A 24,187-nucleotide genomic window follows, 5' to 3' on the forward strand; every position below is an offset into this window, starting at 1 on the left:
GAAATTTAAAATTTCCACTTTAAAATATTTCCTCACAAAATAATCCCTTTAAGGCACCACTTCTAAATAGATGATGATGTTGATAAAAAAGGACAGAACTCATAATGTCTTATTTTTTTAGTGTTTAATGTGCAGCATATGCCAACATAAAGACTTGATTACAGGGCTGGGGATGTGGCCCCGTGGAGGGAGCTTGGCTCTATTACGTTTGGTCTATTGTACTTCTGTTCCTCTAACAAGGCTTACACCAGACAACATAGTTCTGAGAGGATGAGCTCCTGGCTTTGGCTTAGGGCTCTGGTATTGTCATTGTTGTTCTTGTTTTTAAACATCCGACTTACCATATCCTCGTGGAAGGACACATGGACAGAAGAGCCGGTGTTTAGATGCCGTAAGCTGAGCCCTGGGGAGCAGTGCAGCCCCTGATCTACATGCTGCTCTTTTGACCATTATCTTGAAATGAAGCAATCTCAGCAGCTGAAAACTTTGTCTCTTCAAAATATCTATATGATTGAGAATTAGTTTTCAACCCCTAACACACTGGTTCTGCCAGAAAGTTGCCCTTTAGAGGCCAACAATTGCTGGCTTCCAGTTCCTGGTGTGGGGACTTCTATCTGCCCGTCCCACCAACCAGCATTTATTTTTTTTAACAGCATGAGCTAATCTTTCTAACACATGCGGTGTTGGTGAAGTCACTTCTTCTATTTTTTTTTTTTCTGAGAAACAAAACAATAGCCTTTTCAAGATCCATCCAGGTTAGCGTGCTTCCCTACCACCAGGTAAGCCCACTGCACTACTCTCTGGGCTTTGAAAGCTATCACCCATGCTGATCCAAATCAAACAGGCCTTCGGAGGGGCCTGGCGATGACGTCTTCATTGAGCGCGAGCACAGCTAAGCCTCCACTCCCTGTTTGCTCTGCAGGGCTGTGCCAAGAGCTTGGCTTTTAATGTTCCCAGCATCCTTGGAAACCTCACTTGTTTGGCGTGCAAGCTTAAGAATGCTGTTGCATCCACAACAGAACTTGGGGATGAGTGAAAACGGTGTGTGTCTCTCAGGGGTCTGGAATTATTCCCGTTACCTAGCCATAGCACTTGAGTAGTTCAGAATCTTATTACCCTATGATAGTGCATTTGTAAAATTATATCAGAAATAGAACAAAAGGATTTGCTGTAATAGGATTCATTTTTTTAACCTTTGAAATTGAAGTGTTTTTCCCCTGAATATTAAAAGCACTCATTTTAACTGCTGACGGATATTAATGGGAAGTATGATTAAAGAGTCATGATGTTTAACTTTTAATATGTAAATATAAAAATCTACTCTTCATAGCCTAATCTGATGACACCGAGTTATCAGCAGAGTATAATAACTTGACCCACCCTCCAACCTGGCTTTAATTAAATCTCTTAATGGCTAAACATCATAGCTTCATCAGAAACACGGAGAATACGAACAAAGTAACATTTGCAAACTCTACTGTAAGCTTTCACATTTTTGAATACATTTTAATTAATTTTCTTTTATTTTTGACTACATTTTGAGTAACAGAACAAAACATGTATTTTTTTTTAAAAGGTTCTTCTAAAAAACAAGAGGGAATAAGCTCGTGGAACTGCGCATGCTCTCAACTGCGCATGCTCCCACAGCAGGACACAGAGAACAGTAGGAAGTGGGAAGTGCTAGGTGCTTTGCTGTGAACATGGCAGCCACAATGCCCTTGTCCTGTGCCCTGTGGTGTGGGCTGGCCTCAGGGTCCAGGCAGCGGGGCACTGTAGTGTGTGGAGAAACAGACAGCTCTGCTGGCTCCTACTTGCTCCTCAGGCTAACCTCCAGGCAGAAGTTGGCTTTGTGGGGTTCCTGTAGATCTGCCAACCCATGGCACACCAGGGACATGGAGGAGGATGCTGGCCAAATCCTATATAAGAAGCCATCTCCTCACTCCCTCCTCAGCCTTGGGGGCTGGGCTGAAGGGAGCCCTTTATCTGATTTTATGCTGTTATGCTCAGCCAAGAAAAAGCAATATAGCAAGCAAGGAAAAGCAACTTAAGCTTCACACAGGAGAAAGGAAAAGATTCTTCAAGAAGCTTACTGGGAATGAAGGCTAGTCACAGCTAACCATCCTTAAATATTAGTTCCATTTGAAATTGTTTCATTTACCGATGGTTTTAAGGAGTTTAAATAGTTGTGTTTTATCTGTCTTACGCTATATATATTATTGCTTTGTCAAAAAGGTCTAATGTTGCCGCTCTACAAATATCAGATAACCTATATGCCATGTGCTAATACTCATGTGCAAAGCACACTCAGTAGACATGCCTATATGCTGATACACATTTAAAAGGTGTTCTCAAAGAGGCCTTGGCTGCTACTTTGAGGCTAGCTAGAAAACGTTCCTTTTAATAAATACTGTGTCATATGTAGATTCTCAGATGACAATCACACACACAGAAGGATGTTTAGAAACAAACATGGGCACTACACACTCAAGCAAATTTTCTGAACCAATAAAGGCTTTCTGAAGAAAGGTTTGGATTTTATTGTCCTTTTCCCCTAGAAAAGGGAAAGTCATAATCTTCCATAATTTCTTTCAAGTGGATAACCTTAGACAATTTACCAATGCTTCCTCCGATTCTCACACCGCACTGAGTTCCAACAGTTTTTTGTTTTAAGGTGAACCAAGTTTCTGGCTCTTCCCTGTGGAGAAGTTACTTTCAAGTCAGTGAAAGTTCTTGGCCCATGATTAAAAGTCTTTGCCAATTAGTACTCAACAACTTCAATTCAGTTTTTTCTGGTTCAAGATGAGCAGGAGCCTAATAAGGCTGTGATAAAAGGGCAAAAGGCACCGAGAGCCAGAAGCGGATTAATGAGCTCCTCCATGTATTTGTCTTCCTAACAGCTGAACTGTTACAACTATTGACACTCTTCAAAAGGTTCCGCTCTGAACCCTGTCCAGGCACTGCAGGCTCCAATGGACATCTTCAAACCCAGAGAATGGAGGAGCAAGAGCTTCCCCTGTGTGATGCCAAAACCAACAAAGCCCCCTGGATCAGGTAATGAAACTTCAGCTTTTCCCCCTTTGAGATTTATTTACTGGCAGCTGACAAGGGGCAAATTCAGCTCGAATTGTGCAGTCAAGGCCCTGTCAAGCTTTTAGAGGTACCCTTGTCTTGAAGCACCTTCCTGACTGGCATTTCACTCAAAAGCCCTCGGCACTGGTCCTTAACAGCTTATGACATCACAAAGGACACTCCAGACAGATGCCTACATGGCATCCTGCAGCATTTTAAAAGAGAATTAGTGGTTTTAATTATGGTCGTAGTATGAAAGGGAGCCATGCAGGCTCCACGGGAGCCCTTTGATCAGACCCTTTTGCCAGTACAATGGCACGGAACTGTGGCTATTCCTGGTAAGGGGCCTCTTCTTGCTGAATGACTCACCAGTGATCTTTGAATGCAGACAAGCTTCTAGCCCTCCCTCTTCATTAGTGAGCATTTCTATACAGGGGCCTATATAGTGCTCGGAGTCTAGGAGCTATACAATCAGGGGGAAAGAATCCCTACAGATTCTGGCCTCTACTTAGGAAGTGCTGAAGGACTCTGAGTGACTTTATTCATTAAAACAGGTTTCTATTAATTAACTGTCATAATAAAATAAAGCACTATTATTATTTGCATTTCTTGCTATGTTCTCTTTAGTAATATGTATAAAAGATGCCTGAAACAGAAATGAATTTATTGGGCGACGTCCTCACCCACTCTCGCCCACACCCTTTGTTCATCTGGGCAGCTACTTCCTAATTACTGGGTCTAGATCTGTGAATCCAAAGAGAAGGACAACATAAATATGAAATTAATTAAGGACATATAAAATACCTTTTAAGTTTGCCCATTTCTGCAAAAGGAAAGCGCGAACATGAAATTAGCTTTCCTTTTTAGGGGCTGCAGAATTAAGAGGATAAAACTCAAAGTTTAAAAACAAAATCAGATACTTGGTATATAGTTTAAGACTAAAATAATTATAGTTAACAAGGAAAAAAGGAATTGTAATGAGGTATATAACAAGAATTTTTTTTTAAGAAACTATCTCACTTGCAGGAAATAGAAAATGACTTTGGTCTGCAATGAGCATTTCTTAAGAATTTACCTTTGAATCCCAATAAGCATGGCCAACATTTAGGTCTGTGGAGACAGTTCCTTCTCATCTAGAACCTACAGTCGGTGACTCCGTGAGGACTGCAGAGGTTTTTGAATGCCTCTCAGGAAATGCTAATTTGGAACATGAGATAAACAGGATTTTGCGCAAGGCCGATGTTTCAGCCACCGGCACTCTGAGGTCCTTGATCCTTATATCCAGGAGATAAATGAGATTTCTACTTTTTGATGCACCTGCTTTACTTGAAGGAAAAATTCTTGGACTTGAGACACTTTGGAAGCAGAGCTACTGCACTTTGCTGGCTCAGACCTTGTTTTTATTTCTTAGACTTCGCAGTTCTCTTCTTAGATGCTTGAGAGCAGCTATAATGTCTGCTCTCTGGGGATCATTTTGTGCTTTCTGAGTGTAGAGATGGAAATGTTTGATGGTTTCCGACAGCAGGACTTCAGGGTCTACGCCGGCCCCTGGCAGCCGCAGCATGCGCTCACAGGCGATGGCGTAGTTCTTGTGCCAGTTCACAGGGAGCTCCTCTTGCAAGTACACAATCTCCTTATACAGCTAGAAGACAGCAAATGTTGTGATTCCATTGTTATCTTGGTGAATCTTCTCATTTCAAAACCAGAAAACAGAGAAGAATTAATAACACAAGGGGGGGGGGGAGAACCACAAACAGCCTACAGTAAAATCCTAATCATCGCCGGGCCATGCAGAAAATGCAGAGATGCTACGTAATTACTGCAGTCACAGGAGGCAAATGTGCTCCATCTGAAGCCGCTTCTGAGGCTTCGGATGCTGCAGGACCTGAGACACACCATGTCAGGACAAAGTGCTTTTCCTCCAGAAAGATGTTCTGGGAAAGGATTTAGTTCGAACTGGAGGAAAGCTATTTACACAACAGGCCAAGTGGCTAAATTTAGCTGCTGGAAGGGGGTGGGGTGGGGAATGCAGCTTTCTTTAGTAGATAGTGTAGAAAAAAGAACTTGGCAGAATTAAACTTCTGTCTCACATTATTTGCATGGATCTCTCTCTACATGAAACAATCGTAGCATTAGCAACAAAACAACCCAACGATGCTACTCTTATCAAGGATTCCAGGCACAACAGGATCAAGAGTTTCCTCAAAGGGCAATACTGAAAATCTTCACAGCGCCCTACAAGCCACCATCTCAACAGCCGAAACCTTGTCCATAGAAACTCAGAATTTTGGATTTCCCAACTGCAGAGACAGTAGAAGCAAGTAAAATAATAAATTAAAAAAAATTGTGTGTGGGACTTGCGGGGAGTGGGGACCCAGAAAAGGGGAAATCATTTGAAATGTAAATAAAAATTTATCAATAAAAAAAATTGTGTGTGCGTGCTCACGCATCCATGTGGATGCACCAGGACCACGTACACAGGCAGAGTTCAGACGACAACTCTGGGGAGCTGGTTCTCTTTCCACTGTGTAGGTTCTGAGGATCAAACTCTGTTCATCAGGCTTGGCAGCTGAGCTATCCCACCAGTGGTCTAGAATTTTTGATATTGAATTTTCCAGAGGGAATGCATGAGCATTTAACAAGGGTAAGTGTAGACTAGCTGGCAAAATAGAATATAAGATGCCTCCTTCCTTAGGAATTCCACTGTCAAGTTAGCACTGGGTAACTAGAAGTGTTCTGTAGACTCTCAGGGTAGACCAGAGCAGGGGACTTTTAACTAGGGCTGTGTTCACAATGTCATGTAGCTGACATGGACCAATTAGATCATCTTCTTCCTTCTCTCCTCCAAAGCAGCCAGATAAATGCCTACTGTAAGACAGTGCTCTTGTCAAGAACTCCACAGCCTGTGACTGCCCTTTGGAGATTTAATAACCCTGTCACTCTCCAAGCTCCTTTCAGAATAGTTGCCTTTATTCCTGTGCACTGACTCACAGTTGACATTTAGGCTGGAGTGGGCCTACACTCTGCCAGACAGAACTCTACAGGCTGCCTTTAAAATTTGAATCCCTCACTGTCCTTGAGTGGGGTACCCTGCAGACTGCCTTTGCCCCCGTAGTTACCTCCTCATGGACCACCATCCCTCGCTCCCTATCTAGATCTACCATCGATTTGGCTAGCTCATCCTGATATTCCAGCGCGGTACCTCAGGACATCTCTTCCCAGCACTCAGGCTCAGATCCCCAAGTCCCACAGCACCTCTGTCAGCACACATAGGGAACATCTGTGAGTGAGGGGTGGGTCATGCTCAACATCCTCCCTGGAACCTGCTGCCTTTGTGATAGCAGGGACAAGACAACACTAACACGCTGCACTGATAAGTAGGTGCTCAACAAATGCTGTGAGTGAAGAATGAATAAAAGTGAATTAATGTTTAAAACCTAGGAGCAAAATGAGTCACGCTGGCTGGACCCCACGCTGCTTTAACTCAGCAGCAGGCAAGTGTCCTGGCTGAGTAGAACCAGGGAGCCCGGAAAGAGGGAACTTGGCTGCTCATACCCGCAGGGCCAAGCTGGGTGCGCACAGGCCCTTAACTGGATGCATGCTTCTGCATGGCACACTGCCTGACTTCTTAGTAGTACCAGTGCTAGTACTACCAGACGATCTCAGGCCAATGCGAGAAACCATAGGAAACCAGAGCTTTGTCAAAACAGTGCTACTGCAAGCCTCTCTCCTCTGGGCGCCTTTCCTGGGGAGGGTGTAGCGCTGTCTTCTGAAGGTGTGATGGGCTTCCCAAGGCTAGTTAGAAGACACGACTCTTCCTGTAGCTTATCTGTCCTCAAGACTCCTCCACCAGCCACGGCCTATCATTTCACGTGTAGCCAGTGTCAGGCTGGCATTGGGGACACGGCAGAGCTTGCTTTAATGAAGCCATTGTGTAAGCTGATGCTGCAATGAAGAGTGACAGACACTTTGGCTAAAGAGCAAAGGTTTACTGTCTGAGCTGTCGGCAGGGCCTCACTCCTCCTGGAGCTCTGGAGAATCTATTCCTTCCCTTTCCGGTTTGCAGAGCCTTCTGCACCTGGAACTCACAGTCCTTCCTCCATCTCCATGCTAGAGGACACCATTTCCAAATCTCTCCCGGTCTCTCTTTCGCAAGGCCCCTATGATCATAGTGAGCCAAATGGGCTAATCCATGATAAGCTGTGATCTCAGGGCCTTTAACTCAACCATATGTCACTGTGCCCTTTGCCACAGAAGGCAGTGGCCCAGTGTCATTCTACTTACCATGACCCTTAGCTTCAACACTGTTTATGACACACCGGAATGTTTTCCCCATGTACACTGCTTTATAATGCTCAAAACAGCCTGGGCGTGAGAGGGTAAAGGTTCCGTTGCATGCCCTGCATCCACCCTAGGCACTTCCACCTCCCAGTTGATGCCCTGCCACAAAAGTGAGCCATACTTTATAGGCGTGAGTGTAGAGCTGTGCTCTCACGTCTGCAGGAACTCCGGCAGACTCAGCCAGGCTGAAGATGAAGAATGGCGTCTTCATCCTGGGGGTGGGAGAAGAACCCTCATTAGAATCATAAAGACGGGGAATGGACAATTGGTGTGTGTGTGTGTGTGTGTGTGTGTGTGTGTGTGCACGCGTGCGCGCGCGCATTGTTCATTCTTTCATGTTCATAGAAATTTACTCTGAACCAACATTGATCCAAAAGCTCCCCAAGGACACAGCGCACTCACACTCACCACCAAAGCCCTCAAAGGCAGGGGCTCTCATGCTCAACACTAAAGCTCTTGGGGAAAAGGTTCCTATCATCACTGTGTGGTTCCCTGCAGATGCCCGTCGCTGTTACAGACGAGCAGGCAGAGATGGAGTGGCGTTGCTGGGCTTGCCAGTACATCCCTGAAGGTGCCCATCACCAGTGGCAGCTTATGTCATGGGCAACCAGTTCTTCAAGAAGTGGCTAGACATTCTGAGCACACAAACATCCAAACTGTATTCCACACACCAACTAAATCAGTCCCTGCCCAGATAATGCCCCTCTTCCTTCTTTTAGGTGATGTCTCCCTCTTTTCCCAGACTCAATCACAATGAACAATTGTGCAGAGAATCTTTGATCAGATCTTCAATCCAACTATTTGCCCCTGTAACTAGACTAGCAACTTTATGCCATTTTCTAACTTTTTAAAAAATCCCTCGGATATTTTGCAGTCTTTATATCGGAGTTATGTTTTTTCTTTAAAAGAAGATTTTTATTACATTTTTTACTTATTTATTTTGGGTGTATGTGGGGGCTGGGTACGTAGCTACATATGCTGCACTAGAGAAGTCACAGGACAACTTGCAGGAATCAGCCTTCTCCTTCTACCATGTGGGTAGTAGTGAGGGCTGAACTCAGGCTGACACGCTTGGAGGCAAGTGCACCTTTATCTGCTGAGCCATCTTGCTGGCCCAAGGAGCTATATTTCTTGGCATTCTTAATAAATACTCCTACATATATAAATGCTTTATACCCTAACTCTATTCTCAGCACATAATCTCTGGCATAGACTGGGCATCAGCATATTTCTGCAGAAGGAAGAACTCCACGGCCGAGAGATCCCGTTCTATATTGCCTAGGACTTTTGGTTAATGTTTTGGCCAAAGTTTGCTTTGTGTTGGTTTTATTTTATTTTAATTTTTTTACATTTATTTATTTTGCATCTGTGTGAGTCCACAAGCTGTATCTTGAATGTGGTAACCAGAGGAAAATTTATAGAAGTTAGTTCTCATTCCAACCTGTGGGTTCCAAGGATCAACTCAAGTCACCCAGCTTGGCAGCAAGTGCCTTTCCCCTTCAAGCCATCTTGCAGGCCCCTGTTGGTTGATTATTTAAAAATAATGACAGGGACCAAGAAAGGCAGCAGTGCCACCAAAAAGTGATACATCTGGACCAGCGTACCTCTCTCTGTGAGCAGTCACAGTAGCGGGTGATGTCTTTTCATGTAGTCTACTGTGATAAACTGTGCTCTATGAGGGCAGGGACTGTGTCAGCTTCATGTGTAGCTTCTGGCCTGGCATACCGCCTAGCCTCTGGTAAATATCATATGAGTGCTTTAATGACAAACTGGCATAGCACAGGTGGAGACATGGCTGTAATGCCCAATTATAAAACGGAAGCACAGAAGTCAGGGTGCCTTGGGCTACACTGGGCTTTGGACACTGTCATTAAGTGCCCTTGGAAATCTGTCTGTCTTGCTCTTTTATAAAATAGAGATAACAGAGCTTCACAGGTTATTATGAAAATTATTAATATTACTGTGTATTACACATGCATAATAATACAATGTCTTGAACCAAATAGCTGTTCTGAAGTTATTTTTATTCCCACTCAACCACAGTCCCAGGACAAAAAGCACCATGGGCTATTCCTTTGCCATATTAACAACAGGCTGCAAATGATAAAAATGGAGATCACTCACCTTGCTTGCCACATCTCCTCGTTGGCCACCGATTCCCAAGAAGATGGATCAAATCTGTAGTTACAAGAAAAACAGTATCCTTCGTAGGTTACCTTTCAGTATGAACATACAATGCCTGTGTGTTTATATATAGAGAGATAACCACTAGAACAGGCTGGCTCTGGCTGTACTGATGCTAATCACACCAAAGTTTTGCATTTTAGTAGGAGCCTCTAGGGGGCGGAGGACAAAGGGGAAGAGGCTGCAGGTGTTGGGCAGCTGTTCCTGAGGCAGAGGGCACACTAGGGCACAGCCAAGAGCTGGTGCAAAGAGAGGCTTCACTAAACCCCTACTGGGCTATGGGCTGCTTGAAGAATTCCGGCCAAACAACTGCTAGCCAGAGTTTTATAATTAAAAATGTATAATAAATTTATAATTAATATTTCTTATGCAGTATCTGTTTAGAGAGAATGGTGCTAAGGAATAATATATATGTGTGTATGTGTGTGTGCGTGTGTGTGTGTGCACAATCTTCACGGTTATCTGAAGAAAATGTAATTTTTAATTTTTTTTGAGAAAATGTTTTAGTCAGGGTTTCTATTCCTGCACAAACATCATGACCAATAAGCAAGTTGGGGAGGAAAGGGTTTATTCAGCTTACACCTTCCACATTGCTGTTGATCACCAAAGGAGGTCAGGACTGGAACTCAAGCAGGTCAGGAAGCAGGAGCTGATGCAGAGGCCATGGAGGGATGTGTCTTACTGGCTTGCTTCCCCTGGCTTGCCCAGCCTGCTCTCTTATAGAACCCAAGACTATGAGCCCAGGGATGGCACTACCCACAAGGGGCCCTCCCCCCCTGATCACTAATTGAGAGAATGCCCCACAGCTGGATCTCATGGAGGCACTTCCTCAACAGAAGCTCCTTTCTCTGTGATAACTCCAGCCTGTGTCAAGGCACAAAACCAGCCAGTGCAGAAAGGGTCTCACTATGCAGATCAGATTGGTCTTGAACTGAAATCCTTCTGACTCTGCCTCCTGGGTGCTGGGATTTTAGGCATGTGCCACCAGAGCTAGCTGGTTGTCATTTTCCAACTTTCCTTATGAATCAAAGTGAGTTGCCAAGCTCTTGCTGTTACACAACAATGTGGTGTTGTTTCTCGTTGTCTCAAAACCTTCCATAGCTCCCATCAATACGATCTTTCTTCTTGCACCTAAACTATAAACAATAGATAATCTAATACTAAATAATCCAGTAATGTGAAATATTTATATCGGATTGTGTGTGAGGTTTTGTGCATATGCGTGCAGGTGGCTGTAGAAGCCAGAAGAGGGTGTTGGCTCCCTGGAGCTGGACACCACCAATGTGGGTGCTGGGAACCAGAGCTTGGTCCTCTGTAAGAGCAGAACAGGCTCTTAACCAGGCTCAAGAACGCATAATTTAAAAAAAAATCACATAACGGGGGCAATTTGTTTCGATGGACTTATTTTCTACAATGTAAGGGCGAATTTATGGTTTAAGAAGAAATGAATAATGCCCTAAGTGATATAACAAGATTGGCGACAGACAGCCGTTGAAAGGTTCTCGGATTCGGCCTTCCTTACAGAAACTGTCTGTCTGTGCTTCTGCTCTTGGGCTGGAGACTGGATAACCCATTCCAACCCCGTGCTAGGAAAGAGCCGCACCACTGAGCCACATGCTGACTCTGTGTTCTTAAAGCAGGAACATGGCAAGTTCTCTCTTGTGGAAACTGTCATGGGCATCCGCGTGTAGGGTGATACAGTACACACTGCTGGACCAGGCTGCGTCATGGCCTGAAAGCAGAGGCGCATTAGCCTCTCAGGGAGCCCAGTCATCTTCCCTCGGATTCCCTAGACAGGAGGAAGAGAGAGACCATCTCCTCCTGTTCATGCTTTATGATCTGTTGTGGGCAGAAAATAACTGACCCCAAAACAAAGCCAAAAAATTAAGAGGCCTCTCAAGAGCCTGTGTGATGGGACAGACCTTTAATCCCAGCGCTTGGAGGCTGCTGCAGGAGGATCCTGAGTTCGAGGCCAACCTGCATGGTAAGAATTTGTCTCAAAACCCTAAAACAACAAAAAAGACTGTGTCCCTTTTCCTTTTTAGACACACAGAACTGACATCTATGCAAACAGCCAGCAGCCGCTCATACCTTCCATAGGCCTCTGTCCAGTTATAGATGGCTCTTGTGCGTTTAATCCACTCCTCTGGGTTGAACACCATCTTTGAAGGCACCAATTTGTCACAAGATCCCCATGGCCAAAGTGAATAGTCCTTTTTCCAGGTTGGGTCACCTTCATGAATTCCTATGCAAACAAATGTTTCTTTTCTACCCAAAACAGAAGAGCATACAATTCTAAATGTCACATTCCTTTAGTTCGCAGAAGGTCATTTTGGAGGTCATAAGTCTTAGTTATTTATACACCATTTGTGAATATGTTGATTTATTTAAATCTTTCCTAAATATAGCACATGAAGTTTATTTACTATAAAAACAAAACAAAACACTATAAAAACAAAACAAAACACTACCGGAAGGAGCCAACTGGAACAGACTTCCTACCCTCACCCTAAGACAGGAGCTGGTGCGGCAGGCACTGTGCCACAAATGATTTCTTTGATATCTTCCTATTTTACAGGTAGAGTTATAGGTCCCGGTCGGCACACAGCCACCGCACTTCACTGTCTCTTGTCATTTCTGTGCGTATTATTTGCATCTGTAAGTCTCCCCAGAAGCCTCGGTGCATCCTGAGGATAGGCTCCCCGCATTAACTCTGAATGCCACACAGCACGAGGTTAACACATAATAAATACTGGCTGCAATTAAATTAATCAGATTTGAATAATTGTTAGGAACCTTAGAGCCTAGAAGTTAGAAACAGAAATGGCTTAAACAATAGCTTTCTTCCCAATTCGGTTGTTAAGTAGAAAGAAAAAGGAGCACCGCATTTGGAGAATGATTTGAAAGTAAAAGACCAGGGTAACTCTGAAAGGGGACAATGGGAGTGGAGACCTTACATTTCCCCTCACCCCTTCCTGCCTCTGATTTGGTGTCCTAGGGCTGCCGGTGGCACCTGGCACACAGCTCCACCTCCACTGGAACAGGTCACTCTGGGGAAGACAGTCACGGTCAGCTGTATTCCGGCTCTGGGAGGAAGCCAGCAGCTGCCATCTGAGGCCCCATGAGCAGACCCGGGGAAGAACCCAGACCCAAATCAGCAGGCTCCAGCCTCTCCCCTTCAGCACTGCAACGCTCCCAGTTTTCAAACCCAAGGAATCAGAAAGGGGTCCCGAGGCTAGAAGACCAGGGATGGGGGTTCCCTGTCCTCGGGCATGAAAGCAATGCAGTGGAAGCGGTGTGGTGATGGTAGTGGTGGCTGGTTAGGAACCCCAAACCCTGAGTTCCAGGAGCAGTATGAGCTCAGTCTAATGCCTGATAGAGACAGTGTCAGGAAGGAAGGACAAAGCAGAAGATGAGAGCTTTCTGACCCAAAGTACTAATAAAGTAGGCCCTAGGGAACTGGAAAAACTGGGGTGACTGGGCTACCAGGTCACTGGGCCATGGAGTTCTGGCTCCAAGTGTGGTTTACACAACTGTAAAGAGCAGACCATACTCCCTAGGAATTGGACAGACTTGGTAATGAAAACTGATCAGCAGCGATGTGGGGTCAAAAATAAGCCAAAAATGTCCCTGGTTTTACTGGCCAAAGGAAAAAAAGACCAAAAATGTTCAAGGGTACTGGTGTGTGCTCTGGTTTCTTTCTCCTTTTGTATTGCAATCTGAGGAGCACAGCCTGCGGAAAGCTATGAGGAGTCAGACAGACCTCTGAGGTGTGCCCTCAACTCCAGCTCAGACACCAGGATGGAGAAGTACGTGAACACCTTGTGGGTAGGACAGCTGGACTGACGCCCACCCCCACCCCAGCACCATGGAGGGTCAGCTTGGGTCACCAGGAGCACTCTATACTGAGCCCTGCCTCCAGCCCTCTTTTTACTATGGGACAAGGTTAAAGTTATTCCTGCTGGCTTTAAACTCTCTCTAGCTACACTGGTACTGAACCTGTGACCGTCCTGCCTCAGCTTCCTGCCGGGATCACTGGCTCCCAGGCCCAATCAGTCAACAGTCTGAATGGTTTCCAGGCCATCACCACGCTGAGGAAAGCACACTGGTCTCTAGGTTATGCCCTGACTTCATTTTTTTAAAGATTTATTTATTATTATACGTAAGTACACTGTAGCTGTCTTCAGACACACCAGAAGAGGGTGTCAGATCTTATTACAGACTGTTGTGAACTACCATGTGGTTGCTGGGATTTGAACTCAGGATCTTTGGAAGAGCAGTCAGTGCTCTGACTTCATTTATATGCCGCCCTGGAAGCAGCGGAATCACAGCAGTGAGGGGCGGAGCCACAGTGAGGCTGTGAACGCAGCTTGGCTATCCAAGAGCAGCACAAGAGCATTTGTACTAGACTATCCTGTGTCCTCACTGTGGGATGCCACACACTAGTGGACACATGTCAGGGCTCATAGAAATGCATGCCCATTAAAGTTGATTTTAATGAATAATCTTTAAAAAACAATGATCAATAAATTAGCTTCCTTCCTTAAAAGTAAGTACCGAGGGAGACATCACACGATGGCCTGGCGAGTGCCATTAAGCCGTTCGCGTCTTCAGAATCCATCATTTCCTGTCTCAGTGAGATGCTTATATTCTAATTAATATTAACATAGTTTTTTAAATTACTTATTCTTATTTTACGTGTATTGGTGTTTTCCCTGCATGTAAGGCTGAAGGTGCCAGATCTCCTAGAATTGGAGCTACAGACAGTTATGAGCTGCCATGTGGGTGCTGGGAAATTGAACCAGGTCTTCTGGAAGGGCAGCCAGTGCTCTTAACCACTGAGCCACCCTTCCAGCAGAGCAAAGTTTATTAACAGTGTTCTAATATGCTAGTGCTCTTTAACCTGATGATTTAAAATTCTACCTCCACAGACTAGATACAAAAGGCCCATAATTTTAGTATAGTCAAAAATTAGGAAGTATATCAAGTATTATAGGACTCTATACTACACTTTTATTTTAATGAAACACTTTTAATGTTTGATGTTTGAGCCATATTTCCCAGTATTTAAAAGATACCCTATTCTACAATGAACACATACTACTTTTTAAACGTTAGAAACATTAAAATCAGGTAACAATAGGCAATACTGTTCCTGAGACCTCTGTTCATCAAATATATTAAAAACTTGTGGCCCAGAGCGCTTATCATCATAACAGCAAGAATCTAGAAACGATGAAGAATTGTAAAAACATAAAGAATTGTTAAATATCCCTTTTGCAGAAGCCTTAAGGTTACAAAAAATGGTAATAGCATTTTACTGATTACATAGAAAATGCTTGTGACGTGTGAGGTAAAAGCAGTGGGGCTATATTCTCCACAATAAAACACCAGATGTGCGATCTTCTGGACATGTGTTGGTAAGTAAGTGACTTGTGCTAAAGACAACTAGACGTCACAGTCAGGTGATCAAATGGCAAGAGCAGTGTCCTTGACAGCATTTCTGTAGTGTCTGGTTCATTTTCCAGGGAGCTGAGATATTTCTATAATATTGTTCTTGGAACATCTTGACTCCCATTTCCTTTTCTTTTTATGTACATGTGTGTGTGTGTGTGTGTGTGTGTGTGTATGTGTTCCTATGTGTAAGGGTACCATGGGCCAGAAGTGGGGTGTTGAATCTGTTGGATCCAGAATCAGAAGAGGACACTGTAAACTGCCAATGGGGAGCTGAATTCAGGTCCTCTGGAAGAGCAGCAAGAACTCTTAACTACTGAGCCATCTCTCCAGCCCCAACTCATTTCATAACAAATGCTGAATGAACACTCACAGGAAAATGAATGGCTTCCTTGTCTGTGTTCCTAGAATGCCTAGCTTATGTAATCAAATAATGTATTGAGTAGGCCTACAGGCGCATTTCCCACTGGCTAGTGGCTGTTCCCGTTCACACCACTGTACACATCCAACTCGGAGACTTGGTCCTCTTGGATTGGAAACTGAGCCTCACAGATCTTTTTATTGCCAGGCCTAACACGAACTATAACAGAGCAGATTTCTGAAAAGTATTAAAGCTGAATTAAATAAAATTCACAAAACCATCAGTCTGAGCATGCTAATGGCTCATTACATCTTACCTCTGGATGTAATTATTCAATGCTGTTGTGACAGCACATTTGGGTCCACTCCCTTTCCTTGAAAACTGGCTCAGCAGCATACTGAACACTGCATTACTGGGTCTCTCCCAAGGGATAACATGACAATGGAATTTATAAAAATTTTCTCAAGTCCTCTTCACAAGAAAACAAACAAATAAAAACACAGAACATGAAATAAATGCTTCTTTTTCAAGCCCTGGCCAGTCTAAGGATCTCAGACAGAAGCAATCGATGCCTCAGCATATTCCTGACCTTACCTCCAAATCATTTTATGTTCTCAAGTACAGAATTCACAGTTCTCTTATTTTATCCTCAGCTAGCATAAACTGGAGGTGTTTTTCTTATTTATAAAAATGTTTTATCCTTTATAAAAATGCTTAAGCTATTTTTATATAGTGATTATTCCTGGAAAAAAAAATGTTTTACGCTTAAAAGGGGCCACGGTGCTGATCAGGAGGAACCTGTAATTGCTTGCAATTCACCTGCAATGATTTCAAGTAGGCAGGCACATCTCCAATTTCTCAGAATTGTGCTAAGATCTTATTTGCTGTTCTTGCTAATCTGTCTTTATTTTTCTTTTACCCAGAACAATACCATTTATTTCTGCCTGGTCTCATTTACACACAGATATTCAATTTAATTACAAAGATAATCTCACTGGTGACAGGGAAATAGGTAGAAAATTGGTCTGTGGATGAGACACACAGCTGCTTCAGAAACAATTTTAGAAAAGCTTCAGAGTTGAGAAAAGCTATTATATGAACAGAATGCTTACTGTTTATTCATTTCAAGAAAGTGATAGAGATTGAATGTGACCACTCCACTGGGTAACACTCCTTCCACAGGGTTCCACCGGTCCCCAGGAAAGCGCACTCCTGGCAAATGCCTCACCACCTTGGGTAAGTACCACTCATAGGTCATCATCTGTAGGAAAGATCACACAAAGAGCCACGCCTCAGAGCATGCTGCAGAGACTCGGCTCACCAGCAGCCTCAGGAAGGCTCCAAATTTGGATACACCATTGAAACAATGGGATGAAATAGACACCCATTCAGGAAGATTGAGGAGGACGGCAGTTGCCTGTCTTAGGAGATGATCACTACCAACGACCCGATCAGAACCTCTCCACGCTCTTGCCAACTCCCAGATGGTGGTCCCCAGTCTTAGACCTAGACAACTGACCTTGACCTTCAGAACCTTTGCAGCCCTTAGAAGCCCTCCGATGTCCCCGCCTCTGTACCTACTTCTAGTCCTGTTCTAGTCCTGCCCCTCACTAGCCTGCGTTCCCAGGGGAAGGGACTGGATCTTTCTATCTCTGTGCATCTAGAACACTGCATGGCACACAACAGTGTTTGTTTGAGTTGTGGTTGAAATGTCTTTGATGGACAGATAAAATAACCTAGACAAAATACACAAATTATAGTTACTACACTCTTGTCTTTTGAAGCGTTGGTCACTTATAATGGATAAGATACACAACTCTGCTCTTGAGAAGCTCCATTATATACTTAAGCCTAAGCCCCAAAGCTGAAAACCTTTTTTGACTAAATAAAACGAATTTATTAGTAGTCCCCAATTAACCACACACCCTTATACATCTTTTGTCTTTATTTTTGAGACAGAGTCTTGCTATGTAGCATAGGCTAGCCATTTTGTTTTGTTTTGTTTTGTCCTCTTTTGTTTGAGACAGTGTCTCACTGTGTCACCCTGGCTGGTCTAGAACTCTCTTTTTAAACCAAGCTGGCCTTGAACTCACAGAAATCTGCCTGCCTCTGCCTCCCAAATACTGGGATCAAAGGCCTGCACCATCATGCCTGGATGACTTCAAACTCTGGAGCATCCTGCTTCTAGATCCAGAGAGCTTATGGGTATGTGCCACCACACCAAGATTCACTGTCTTTTCCGTAAAATAGTTATCAGAAAAAAAAAACTTTTGCTAATTGTATACTTAATTCTGTATTTTCATAGAAAAGACTCCTACAAACATTCTGAATATCATCATTTAAGCTGCTGTGCTCATGTTTTATTCACCCTGAATAAGTTATTTAATTAGCAAATCACGTTAATTTTAAATGCATGTGTTATATAACTCAAAGATTTTATTAGTTGAGCAGCATGCTATGAACTTAGTATTCTGCAGTTAATTCTCACTTTAATTCTGTCAGAAACCACTGATGGCCCATTCAATAGCTGCTACCTGCTTTTTTGTATGCATACTCCTGATTGTGACCTACTCTCTCAGGCAGCAGTGTGCTTAGGCCTGGTGGTTCACCTCAGCTAGTGAATGCTTTAGGAGTGGGCATGTGAGTTGCTGGAGTCTGCAAGAGCTATGTCAGCAGGGCAGGAAGCATCTTGCTTGGTTGTAGGATGTGAGGTTTGAAACCAGGCATCTGTGCTGGTTAATTTTTGACAACTGGACACCAACTAGACTCACATGGGAGGAGGGAAGCTCAAAGGAGGCACTCCTTCCATCGGGCCAGCCACTGAGCTCATCTGTGGTACATTTTCTTCATTAAGGATTGGCGTGGGAGGGGCTGACCCACTATGAGTGTTACCACTCCTGGGCAGGTGGTCCTAGGTGGTCAAAGAAAGCAGAGTGAACAAGCCACGGACTAAGCCAGTAGGCTGTGTTTCTCTGTGGTCTCTGCTTCGGTTCCTGTCTCCCTTGATGTGATGGGCCCATAACATATGAATGAGGCAAACCCTTTGGTTCTAGTCAGTGTTTTATCAGAGTGACAGAAAGCAAACACACCGCTGACATTAAGTTGTTTGTGTCATCCGTCCTGAAACAACCTCTCTGGATCAACTTGTGGGGTCAAAGTTTGTGCCGCAGTTTAAACTGCTCTTAGCTGTGCATTCTGTTTCAAGTACTCAAAAGCATCTTTGTATCTGTGACTAAGCAGAGAGAAGTTCCCAGAGTTAGAATCACCTGTCCCACCACACATCCGAGAGGGCAGAACGAGGAACCGAATCTGACTGAAATATCCTTTGAGATCCATGGTTCCAACCACGCAGTTGCTGCATCAAACAGCGCTGACAGCTGAAATGCACAGAGTCATCAGCACAGCATCTGATTCCGAGAAGCCGGACTGACACTCAGGCTTGTCAGTCTGTACAGCCTACAACTGCTCACAGCCTGCTTCTAAGCAGTGAGCAAGATCCCCACGTGGCATCTGCAAACCTAGTTTCCTGAGGTCCCCGTCATTTACAAGGTGAGTGGGACAACCTACTCATCTGGATTACTCACATTATTCCTTCACGATCCAGTTTCTCTTTTCCCTAGAGACTACTTGAAAAACTGGATTTGCTCTTTTTGGCATTTAATATTAAAATAATCAATCTTATAATTAAGTATAGTTTTTCAGTTTTGGATATTTGCTCTGTTTTGTAATTTGTTTCTGTCTTTTTAGACAGAGTCTTGTATACACGAGGCTGGCTTTGACCTCCTGAGTAGCTAAGGATGACCTTTAACTTCAGATTCTCCAGTTAGTCCTCCTAGGTGCTGGGATTACAGGAGCCCACCTCCATACCCAATTTATGTGGTACTGCTACATTTCCAGTCCAGGAAAATGGTTTTAATAGCACTTTTTAAAAAGGTGATTACTTTTTTAAGCTTAATACTATGTTAGGTGTTTTGTCAGCATGTATGTTTATATCATGGACATGCCTGGAGCCTACTGAAGCCAGAAGCAGGTACTGGACTAGATGGCCGAGAGCTGCCATGCGGGTACTGGACTAGATGGCCGTGAGCTGCCATGCGGGTACTGGACTAGATGGCCGTGAGCTGCCATGCGGGTGCTGGGAATGCAGCATGAGTCCTTCGGGAGGGAAAACAGCAGTGGATTTAATCATCATCTATCTATTTAGCTCTAGACATGAGTTTTTACAAGTTACCTCCAAATATATTTCTGTCATAGAATCAATACTTTACATAGAAATTCTATAGCAATATTATAACTAATAATTTCTAATTTAAGTGAAATGTTTATTTGTGCACATTTTAAAATTTCCAACTAATTTAATTTTCACAGATCAGCTGCAATGTTTTTTGCTTGGCGAACTGGCTAAACGTAAAAATCCAGGTCTTGTAACCTCTATTACTTGACTCTAAGGTGAAACATTAATTAAACCACTTAAATGAGGAAGAAACAAGTTATAAGTCAACCCAAAATAAACAGGACTGTGATGTAGCCATTCGAAGAATGTGTGGCTGGTGGTACCCTGGGAATCCTCGCACGTGCAGTGCGAGGCCAAGGGACGGACTACCTCGGTCTGCACTGTGAGATCCTGTTAAAAGCAAAACACAATTTCTTTTCTCCATAGAAACCCACAAAAAAGAATGATTATAAAAAGTATACCCAACCATATTTAAAAAAAAATAACACTCATCTGTTTACCTACGTGGGATCACATTGTCTGCCCAGACTCAAGCCGTGGGCATCTGCCGCCCGCCATGAATGACGTGGTAAAAAGTTACTGTGTGCCGAGGCTGTTTTTCACACACTTACTTCTTGATCCACCAGTGAAACATCCGGCCGCAACCCTTCGCAGTAATGCAAGTAGCGGAGAGCATTCCCCGGCAGATCTCCTCTGAGCAGGATGATGGCATCCTGCGGCATGGAGTCCAGAAGGTTTCGTGCAAACTGATCAATCACGTTATTGGTTGTTTGGTCACAGATGCTGAATGAAAAGATTTTTCAGCTAATTAAAACCGAAGTCTATGTTTTCCTCTCCCTCCATGCATGTACACTTCAGAGTTTCCCACTCGGCTCTGAGAAGGCACACCCAATTAAGCAGATTATGAGCTCAGTGGTCTGTCTTTCTGTCTGTCTATCTGTCTGAGACAGGGTTTTTCCATACAGCTCTGGTTATCCTGGAACTCACTCTGTGGACCAGGCTGCCTGAACTCAGAGATCTGCCTGCCTCTGCTTCCTGAGGAAAGGCATGTGCCGCCATGCCCTCCACACCCCCAGCATCCTCTCGGCTTCTTTAGAGGGTGCTAACTGAAACTAGAGAGGAAAAGCCCGCTGTCTGACTGACTTCTATCAATTTATAATCCTGTCCATGAAAAGCAAATCTGTTGTCATGTGTAATTCTCCTTCCCAAGTAACCCAATCTCAGTTAACAAGAGTAGTTTCTGACTACGCCGAACTAAGACACTTCCATCTTAATTCCTTTTTCCAGAGACCTAGTCAGAAAAACAAGAGAAATTCTGCTGACTTCTGAAAGGAAAAAGCACCAAAAACCTAACAAAACAAAATGACTTGATGGCATTCCCTGTAATTCCTGTCTTTCTGTCTATCTATCTGCTGGCCTGAGGAGGGGCTGATACGATATGGCCAATAGGTTGGTATCACAAACAAAGGCTCTTCTAGAACAGAGTACCACCCTTGTCCTTGCATTACATTAGCAATGATGGTTTCCTGCTTTGCTCATGATAACTAACATCTTGTCACTAGGAAAGTTGCGATTCCTTCCATTCTCTGGGGGCAAATAAAAGAAAAGACAAAACCAACCAAACAGAACAGAGAAATCGTCCAGCCTGTGCGGCGTTGTCACCAGCGCTGAGACTGGACACCCCTCAGAGGCCTGTGCCGTTTAGAGACCCTGGGACCATGGTGGGATGTGGTTTGTCTCACAAGATCTCATCCCAAAGAGAAAAACAGAGAAAGTAAAAAAGTGGAAGAGGGCTCGGCTCCCGACGTGGGACTGGCTCAGACGGTGCTTCCACGGGTATGCCAAGCACAACCTGGGGGCCTACCCTCTAGAAAGCCCACAGCCCTCATGAGCCTCAAATCCAGTAACTGCTCCAGCAAACAGGTCAGCTGAGAAGTCCTGTTTTGTCATATTGTATGACTCTCCGGGTGTGGCTGGTCACTGGTTTGACAGAATCTGTGCATAAAAATCTGAGCTACCCTGTGAGCAGAGGTCACGGAACATGCATAGGCCAGGAGGCTTAATTTGGCCTGCCACAGCCTGTGGGAGAGGGAAGGCTGAGAGAGGCAGTGGTGGAGAGGTGGAAGGACAGACAGACACCGACAACAGATAAGGTAAGTGACAGGAGGCTGAGGCTGGGAAATGACAAGGGAGAGGTTGGGGAGAAAAGAGAGAGAGAGGAAAGGAGAGAGAGGGAAAGAGGGAGGTAGGAAGGGAGGGAGCTAGTGTCAGGGATAGGACTCCCCAACAGAGTTACCCTGGGGTTGGATAGCTCTAAGTCTGAGGCTGTCTGGGGGTTAAAGTCCAGAGCTACCCATCTCTGTCCATTGCTGTAGAGCCTGAGACCTCTGAGGGTCCAGGGATGTACATGACACAGCTGCACCCTCAACAGGAAGCACACTGAGAAGACTGTGGAAGTGTGAAGGCAGGCCCTCTGCCCGTGTTCCTCTCAGCGCCGTGGCTGCTTCCCACACTGCTGCCTCCCTCCAGGTGGCTTGATCTGGGGAGTCTCAGGGTGAAGAACCTCCCAGCACACAGACTGCAAAGCCAAGTGTGGCCAGCAGAGGGCCCTGACACATAAAGCAGGAAGATGGCTGCTGGGAAGACAGCCTGGGTGGACACTGGACCCTTGTTCAATGCAGACTCCTCAACAGTCTGAGTAAGGAAACACAGAAGTCTGTAAGTTTAAATGACTCTGTTCCTGTGTATAAGAAGGAGTCTCCAGTTCTCAAGGACACCCCAAAAGAGACTGATGTAACACCCCATCCCCCACCCATGTGGTTCTTTTCCCCGACATATTTAGGTATAATTTTACTGTATTTTAAGACGTTTCGAATATTTTGAATGGCTGGTAAGATGGCACAGAGGGCGGAGGGCTTGCTGCCAAGCCTGAGGACCCAAGTCTGACCCCTGTACCCTAAGAAATGATGAGGGGGAGAGCCAGCTCCTTCAAGTTGTCCCCTAACCTCCCTATGGCCCACCACTTCCCAAAGACACAGGATAACTAGGATCTTTTTAGAGAATGGTTGAAAAATCAGTGTTTTTATTTGTTAGCCCCTTTAAACGTTCAGATACTTTTGTTTACATGTGTTTCCACAGGCAGCAACACATTTTCTTTTTCTGAGTTTGTATGTTTGTTTGTTTGTTTATTTATTCATTCATTTATTATTATTTTTTAGTTTTTTGGTTTTTCAGGAAGGGGTTTCTCTGTGTAGGCCTGGCTGTCCTGGAACTCACTCTGTAGACCAGGCTGGCCTTGAACTCAGAAATCTGCCTGTCTCTGCCTCCCAAGTGCTGGGATTACAGGTGTGCGCCACCACCGCCCGGCCCTGAGTTTATTTTATTTTTATCTCCACACTTCCTTTCCCACTGTTGATATCAGGAGTTTTTAAAACACTCTCTTATATTTCTGTTTTTATCTCTTCTCACAGTTGCCTAGTGTCTGTCCTGAGCCTCATCACTACCCAGGACCCTTTGCTGAGGCGTGCTCCCCACTCCTTTCCGTCTTCCTCTTTTATCTCTCTGATCTGGCACTCCTTTTCTCTCCCCTCGGTGTCCTTCCTTTCCCATTTCCACACTCATTCTAAACAATTACTCTCTTTATTGCCCATTCAGCAATAAATGCTTTTGTCAACTTTGGGTCTGTGGCCATTGGCAATGTTGTAGTGGTCTTAGGGGTTTTAAATGTATTTAAATGTTTTGATGTATCGCTGCTAGAGCAGTTTGCTGCCTCTTCACTGGAAGAGTTAAACTTCTCAATAAGATCCTCCCCAAATCCAGAACCAATAGCTAAATAAATTCATTGCAGAAGTTCAAGAAACAACATGACCCCCCACAAAAGATCACAAGCCCCCCACTAACCTCAGAGACACTGAGACAGGTAGAGTGCAGGTAAAGATTTTAAAAGTGTTCTGGCAACAAAGATGAGATAAAAGACGACACCAACGAGCAGAAGAATTTAATCCACGACCTAGAGGGGGAAGTCCGCAGCCCAGAGGAAAGGCGAGCAAAAAGGATGAGAAAATGAGCAATGGGGAAGAAAAATCGAGATTTCGAAGGTGGGGGAAGGAAAGAAGAAATGTTGGAAGAGAAACCCTCAATGAATCAAGGTTGATGAACATTCAAATGCCAACAAGGGGGGGGGGAAGCAGACATGACTACACTATCCACAAACTCTGGAATACAATCAAGAGGCCATATCCAAGAACCCACAGGTGAGGAGAAAGAAAGAAAGAAACACTGAAGGCACAGAAACCTATTGGGTCATTTCCTAAAGCTAGAGAAAGAAGTGGACATTCGAACACAAGAAGCATCTAGAACCCACATACACATGACCATAGAAGAAACTCTCAAGAACATATATCTGTCAAAACTCAAAGCAAAGAAACAATAACAAAAGATGTGAAGGGAACACACCAACTCCCCCATACAGGCAGAACCATGAGGCTGACGTCAGCTCTTTCATCAACAACCCTCAAGGCCGGGAAAGCATGGAAGCACAGCGT

General features: G+C 44.3%; 1 protein-coding gene across 1 annotated transcript in view; it reads right to left on the reverse strand.

Moving 5' to 3' along the window:
* Nucleotides 1-1,500: 1,500 nt before the first annotated feature.
* Tmem260 (transmembrane protein 260) overlaps nucleotides 1,501-24,187 on the reverse strand; it is a 66,997-nt gene continuing 44,310 nt past the window's right edge. Inside the window, exons 11-16 of the mRNA XM_052191646.1 lie at nucleotides 20,255-20,426; nucleotides 16,522-16,670; nucleotides 11,686-11,862; nucleotides 9,535-9,588; nucleotides 7,532-7,622; nucleotides 1,501-4,711 (exon numbers count right to left, since the gene is read on the reverse strand). Coding sequence (XP_052047606.1) covers nucleotides 4,457-4,711; nucleotides 7,532-7,622; nucleotides 9,535-9,588; nucleotides 11,686-11,862; nucleotides 16,522-16,670; nucleotides 20,255-20,426 — 898 coding nt within the window. The 3' untranslated portion in view covers nucleotides 1,501-4,456. The remainder of the gene's footprint in view (nucleotides 4,712-7,531; nucleotides 7,623-9,534; nucleotides 9,589-11,685; nucleotides 11,863-16,521; nucleotides 16,671-20,254; nucleotides 20,427-24,187) is intronic.

The sequence above is a fragment of the Apodemus sylvaticus genome, chromosome 8 (genome assembly GCF_947179515.1).
Source record: "Apodemus sylvaticus chromosome 8, mApoSyl1.1, whole genome shotgun sequence".
Classification (NCBI taxonomy): Eukaryota; Metazoa; Chordata; class Mammalia; order Rodentia; family Muridae; genus Apodemus; species Apodemus sylvaticus.